The 6,997-nt window shown below is 36.0% G+C and overlaps 1 protein-coding gene across 1 annotated transcript in view; it reads left to right on the top strand.

Annotated features, from left to right (window-relative positions):
* The window catches only part of LOC107731212 (mitotic spindle assembly checkpoint protein MAD2B), an 8,875-nt gene extending 2,603 nt beyond the window's left edge, over nucleotides 1-6,272 (top strand). Inside the window, exons 7-12 of the mRNA XM_016542224.1 lie at nucleotides 1,968-2,060; nucleotides 2,405-2,583; nucleotides 3,267-3,402; nucleotides 4,349-4,722; nucleotides 5,692-5,865; nucleotides 6,239-6,272. Coding sequence (XP_016397710.1) covers nucleotides 1,968-2,060; nucleotides 2,405-2,443 — 132 coding nt within the window. The 3' untranslated portion in view covers nucleotides 2,444-2,583; nucleotides 3,267-3,402; nucleotides 4,349-4,722; nucleotides 5,692-5,865; nucleotides 6,239-6,272. The remainder of the gene's footprint in view (nucleotides 1-1,967; nucleotides 2,061-2,404; nucleotides 2,584-3,266; nucleotides 3,403-4,348; nucleotides 4,723-5,691; nucleotides 5,866-6,238) is intronic.
* Nucleotides 6,273-6,997: the final 725 nt, after the last annotated feature.

Here is a 6,997-nt window from a genome sequence, read left to right as displayed (position 1 = left end):
GCTCGTGATTATGGTAAGGGGCGGTTACATTTCCGATGAGTGCTTGCGGTGTTCGGCCAATCACAATGCATTGGGTCAGCTGGCCAATCAGAGCAGTCTGCTCTGATTGGCCAATCACAATGCACTGGGTCAGTTGGCCAATCAGAGCAGACTGCGCTTGTTGGAAGGAGGGACTTTGTAGAAAACGAAGCGTTTGAGAGAGGCGGGGCATAGAGGACCTACAATAATGTACAGTATTTGAAAAATAATGTGTTTTTTGAACATTAAAGCATGTCAACATATTCTGTTACACCAAATACACCCAATAATGATCTTTAAAAAAGCATCATATGACCCCTTTAACACAATAAAGCCACATTTGTTGGTAGAGAAATTAATTTCTCTTTTTAACTTGGATCATAATATTTCTGGATGGATTTTGGACTTTTTAGTAGATCGTCTTCAATGTGTTAGAGTTAATGGTGTTCATTCTGATTTTCAATATTGCTCTACTGGGTCTCCTCAAGGCTGTTGTCTTTCACCCCTTTTGTTTATTATGTATACGAATGATTGCCGGAGCATGTATGAGAATAGTTATATCATAAAATATGCAGATGCTTCAGTGATTGTGAGTCTTCTCCACAATCAGGATCTGGGGCATGGTCCTTTTGTGGAGGACTTGATTTCATGGTGTGACCGATTTTCTCTTCAGTTGAATGTTAATAAAACGAAGGACATGGTGATTGATTACAGGAGGTCTCCTCCTAGTCCCTGGAGGACAACAATCAAAGGTTTGAAGTTTGAACATTGAAATTGTCGATACACATACATATTTGGGGGTGGTTATAGACAATAAGTTGACTTTCCAATTCAATGCTTTGGCTGTCTGTAAAAAGGTTCAACAAAGATTGTTTTTTCTGAGGAAATTAAAATCTTTTAGTGTTTGTTCTTCTATGATGACACTGTTTTATAAACAATTTATTGAATCTGTCCTTTCTTTTTGCATTGTGGCATGGTATGGTAATTTGAGTTTGTCAAATAAGAATAGGTTATGTAGTCTGGCGAAGGTGACCGGCAAGATTATAGGTGTTAATCAAACTGGGCCTGCTGAAATTTTTCAAAATTCTGTTTTTAAGAAAGCCCAGGTTATTCTTTGTACTACTGACCATCCACTACATACTGAGTTTCAGATGCTGCCATTAGGCCATCGTTTTAGAGTCCCTGTATGCAGTTCGAAAAGAACTAAAGAGCAGGTTATTCTTTGTACTACTGACCATCCACTACATACTGAGTTTCAGATGCTGCCATCAGGCCATCGTTTTAGAGTCCCTGTATGCAGTTCGAAAAGAACTAAAGAGTAATTTGTTACTGTGGCCGTTAAGTTATTGAACAAGTCTGGTGGGGAGGAGAATGTATTTGGTATTCAAAATTTATGAATTTGAACAGTGTTTGATCAATTTTAATGCATGTTTTGGGAATTTGTATAATGTTACATTGTATGTTTTTATAGGTGAAATGGTGATGTGTGCATGGATTGTGGTTAGAGTACTGGCACTTCGCTGCGATTCTAGTTTCCCTAAACGGGACAATAAAGTCGAGTCTGAGTCTGAGTCTGATTGTTTTCACACTTCCCGTACCCTTGGCTAGATAATATGCACTGACTTGCACTATAGGGTTTCATTTCTTGTATTCAGTTTGCTCCTTCAACTTAAAGGGATAGGTCACAAAAAAATCATTTACTCACCCTCATGTCGTTCCAAAGCTGTATGACTTTATTACTTCTGTGGAACATAAAAGGAGATAATTTGAGAAATATCTCAGTGTTTGGTGACCAAATCAATGGTCACCAAAACCGTTTGGTTATCAACATTCTTCAAAATGTCTTCTTTTGTGTTCTGCAAAAGAACAACATATGGGTTAGTAATTTTATGACAAAAAAAATGTAAAATTCACATTCTCATCTTATCTGTTTTGTGTATATTTAACAGGATTTTCCATGGATTGTAGCAGATGAGCAGGAAGTTCACATGGAAGAGGCAAAACTCATTCCTCTCAAAACGATGACTTCTGATATTCTCAAGGTGAGACATTCACAGCTCTTCTGTACAGAGAGTCAGATTTCATTGCTTCAACTAAAGTACAAATGCTCTAGGATCATTCTCAAATCATGCTGCAGAACATGATCATCAAGTTTGACACAGACTTGTTCATGTAGCTCAAGCGCTGCTGTCAATGTGAAAGAGGAACTAAATACTGAGACATTCTGGCAGTCATGTTAATCACATCGGAACAGTCGCACTGACCAAAAGGCCATCACAGCAACATGACAATATGTTCTAGAAAAAAAGGGAAGTGACATGTTTTCGTTAAGCTCGTCTTGCAACATTATCACATGACGTTTTTTTTCTATCTGCCTTTTAAACAGATGCAGCTCTATGTAGAAGAAAGAACACAGAAAACTTGATGCTCTGCAAACACATGAAAGCATCTGCAGGTGTTTACAACAGGAAGCACCTTTTTTTTAAGTTAACAACAGACTTCTTTATAAGTTACATTAGGATAACATAGCAGAAGTATATTGAACTGGACTGTGCATTTTATTAAGTAAGTAGAACTATCAGTATATCTGTATCTTTTGCCTTTGTTTTATTTTTATCAGGTTTTTGCTCAAGGTCTGTCATTATTCTGAAATTGTCCCGTTTAATTTTTAATACAATTTTGTGATCTTTCACTGCCAATTTCTACCTCTGTCATGACTCCAGAATCTACATGTTTACAAAATGAGATGTGGAAGTATTGTCTATTATTAGTTCATGATAATGATTGCATCAACTAATGTTAACAAACTGAAACTTATTTTAATGTGTTTGCCTTGATAAAGTCAAAGACAATCAGAAGTGTAATTCTGATTTATTGGTTTAATTAAACATTTTTCATTCACAAACATTATTTTGATGCATTCTTTTGACATACTGTTAATCATTACATCAGAATAATAAAACAACAACAAAATTTTTTTTAAAACACTTAAGTTGTCTTGATAACTTTTACAACAGGGCAGTGGACTTTAGTTCTCAGCATGCTTTGCATTCGACTGGATAAGCAGAACCAGAAATCACATTGTTTTTTTTGCAAATATTAAACTTTTTTTCTAGTTTTTCCAGCGGGGGTTAGATAAATGGTTAGAGAAATGTGTGTTTCACAGCCATTGTAATCCCGTCTGAATCTGCCAAGTCTGTTTTTCTTCACACAACCTCTGTACAAATTATTTGCTGTTTTTTTTTTAGCAAACTCAATGATCCACTGAGAAATGGACCATTGAGGAAAGGAAATTGGGACTGGATTTTTTTTAAACATTGACAACAGGAATGTTTAAATCATTGGTAATATGAGGAAAGTTCGAGCTGGATTGTGTTTTAAGAAGTAAGTAACTATTGTTTTGCCTCCGTTTCATTTTTATAGTTTTTTCTCAGTATTTATCACTGTGCTGAAATTGTCCTTATTTTTAATACAGTTTTATGACTGCTCCATATTAACAAAGTGAGAATGGATGTAGTTGGGAAGCACACAAAGAAAGTTCAAAGATTACACATTTAAAACAGCTTTTACATTACATTAGATTCAAAATATGTTCTTTAGTGACTAAGCTTTTTGTCAACATTCTATTTAAAAGGATAGGGATAGAAATGTTCTGTGCACAGTATGTAAACGATTACTTTCCACAGTATTGAAGGATCCCTCAGGATCGTAGGGAGATGGCTGAGTATTGCTTGGCTGTGATTTTATTCATTTTCGGGTGAGCTAACCACCTTATTTTTCAATTCAGAAGTAAGCCGTTTTCTGGTAATGTGCGAAACCTCCGGTTCATTAGCTGCTGTAGGGAAATAACGAAGTGCAGTAAATGGTAAAATTGTTTGCACTACAAACCATTGTGTTCATAATTAAAATAATATGGTAAGACACACAAGTTTGCAATATCAAGCAGCAAACTGAGCTATTTTGTATAGCTAAAATCAGCTGGAAGCGGATGACACCGGCAGCCAGACCCATAAAACTTACAAATGGCCTGCTCTTACGGGAAAAATAAGGTGGATCCTTTTAAGAAAACATGAAGTGAAAGAAGGTTTCATGTCTGCTTTAGCTAGGCAGTATTCCCATAATTGTCAGGAAGTGAGAAAGTTTGTGGGATGGGGTGTTTAGTTTTAGTTTTAGTTTTAGGTTAAGTCTCTCGAACTGTTACATACAGCTCTACACTAAGTTGATTCACATCTTGGTCTTCCATGTGAAATATTATAGAGTGGCTTTCTACAATCTAGATGATAGACCATAAAAAAGATGGACAATGCATCTCTCTTTTCTTCTACTATAGAGTAATGAAGCCAAAATGTTGCATAAATGGCCACAGTCATTTTGTGCTGATGATGTCGTTTGGAGCCAGAGTTTGCTGGTAATCATGAGGTGAAGCTGCCCAATGAAGGTCCTGCCCAAATTGATCAATCACAAGCACACAATCATGAAACCACACACCGTTTTTACAGCATCAAATAACTAAAACTGAACTTATTAGAAAAGCACACTTGAACATATATCAACGTGATAAGAACAAAGTAAAATGACAGAAACCACCTTTGGGGAAAAATAATTTAAAGTGTAATTAGATTTTTTTTTTTTTGTAGTTTGGAAAAAGTCCCATTTATTGATAAGGAGAAGGCAGAGTTTATGACCATACTACAGCCAGTCACAGTAAACTGCCTCAGAATCAGATTTGATACATTTGCAAAGGAAATGTGATGACACTGTGAGGGCGAATTTTCATAAAAATAATAATTTAATAAATAAAATGGAGTGTCTATTTGCAAGTAGCCCATACTGTTGGTGAAGACTAGTTCTGCCCACCATTGACTGGTTGGGCAAGACAAAATTACAGGAACAGTGACATGGCAAATAAAGTGACATCTTTTGATGCCACTGACCGAATCGACAGAATACGGCTTTTTCTGATCCTATTCTTCTTCCTTTTTTCCATTGCATATCAGACAGCCTCTGTAACATATAATCAACCACCCACATGTATCAAAACTGCTCTTTCATTTACATTTTCATGTATTTATTTAGCAGGTGCATTTTTTTCCAAAGTGACTTACAGTTGAGGAACATCAAAAGAACACACTGACACCTCTTTCATATGATAAGCTGTCTGTGAATTCCCTGACAGTTACAACAGTTCTGTAATTTTTTTCCCTCACCTTTATGTTATTTCAAACCTGTATGACTTACTGACTTCAGTGGAACATAAAAGAACATGGAAGTCAGTAGTAACCGAAATGGTTTTATTATCAACATCTTCTTTTGCAACATAATCATGAAGCAAAGGAAGCACATGATAAGTTCACATGAGTACCACACATGATGAGTTATGTGGAATCACATGGCACGAAACAGGAAACATAAATGTAAAAATAAAAAAGACATGAAAATAGAAACATGAATAAAACCTGAAACAGACATGACAGTTGGTGTTTAGTTTTAATACCCATACATTTTAGTAAAATGGATTTAAAAGAGAAGGCAAGTGGGTAATTGAGACAAAAGCACAACTGACCATATTGAAGACATGCTTAATAATTAAACACTGGGGAGTTGTTAGGGTCTGGCACAATTTGTCTTGTCTCCTTTTTTCTGAAAGTCATCTAACACAAGTCTGTTTTTCAGCTTCTCCAGCTCAGGCAAAATGATCACCTCTGCACTAGTTCCCTGATATGTGTATATTCTATAATCTATCTACAATTCTACCTCTCCTCATCATGAACATTGTGCTTTGTGTGGCAACTTGCAATAATGCAGAATATGAAATTAATGGAGAGTGTTGCCCAATGTGTGATCCAGGTAAGTCTGATTGTCCTTCACTCATCACCACAATGCAGGAGAAGTCAGTTACTTAAAGGGGTCATATGATTCCCCCACCCCCGGTACCACTCTGGTGTTTTTTCTGTGGGCTATGCAAAGCAACAGGTGCAATCTCATCAGCAGAAACTAAACATTCTGGGTACTTTCCCTTTATTTGGTATAGGCATATAGCAACTGGGGCAGGTTAAGCTATTTAGATACAGTGTAAAATCTATTTATATAGGTTTTGCTGAAAATAGGCATAAAGTAAAAGATCAATCAAGAATCAAAACAGAATCAATACATTGATTGTTCATAGGACATTTGTATTTTTACCCAGCCCTACTCAAGTCTGATTACTTTTATTGTTCAGATTATTTACTCCAGACTTATTTTCTAGGAAAGCGAGTTCATAAACATTGTGAGGAGTACACAAGCACAACATGTGATTTATGCCTTGTGATGACTTACACTGATGCTTCTAATGGACTGACAGAATGTCTGCCTTGTTCATTCTGTGATCCAAGTGAGTAAAACTGTTTATTTCTAGTAAGTCATGGTGGTTTCCAAATGTATTTTTATTGAATTCTCATTGTCAAATTGACTACAATTGACTAATTTGTTTCCTTTCTTGTCAAAGGTAATGGGCTGAGAGTAAAGAAGGCATGTACATTAATATCAAATACAGTGTGTGAACCTCTGCCAGGATATTACTGTTTAGAGTTTCTCTCAAACTGTCCAAAGGCGATTAAACATTCAACCTGCTCACCTGAACAATACATCAACCAAACCGGTCAGTCTATTGTAATCTGTCTAAACTATCTAATGTCTGGTATAATATAATTAATTTCATTTAAAGCAGCTTTTAAATTTTAAACTTTTTTATCCACACAAACTGATAGGCTGAGATTACATCTGAGAACAATAACATTGCTTGCATTTATAATAAATAAATATGGAATTTTGCATATTGTTCCAAAGCTTTCCAGCTTTATACTGGATACTCAACACTTGTGTGTGTTTTGCTCCCCATGTGCTCTCCGTGACCCAGTTTCTGTCTCCCATGTGTGATTGTATGATTTGGTTCAGGCGTGTCTCGTCTATTATCCCTTGTTTAGTTCTGTATTTAAAG

This window comes from Sinocyclocheilus rhinocerous, unplaced genomic scaffold (assembly GCF_001515625.1).
Source record: "Sinocyclocheilus rhinocerous isolate Xijiao unplaced genomic scaffold, SAMN03320098_v1.1 scaffold1600, whole genome shotgun sequence".
Taxonomy (NCBI): Eukaryota; Metazoa; Chordata; class Actinopteri; order Cypriniformes; family Cyprinidae; genus Sinocyclocheilus; species Sinocyclocheilus rhinocerous.
Note: the sequence above shows the minus strand (reverse complement) of the source record. Positions and strands in the feature narration are given on the sequence as shown.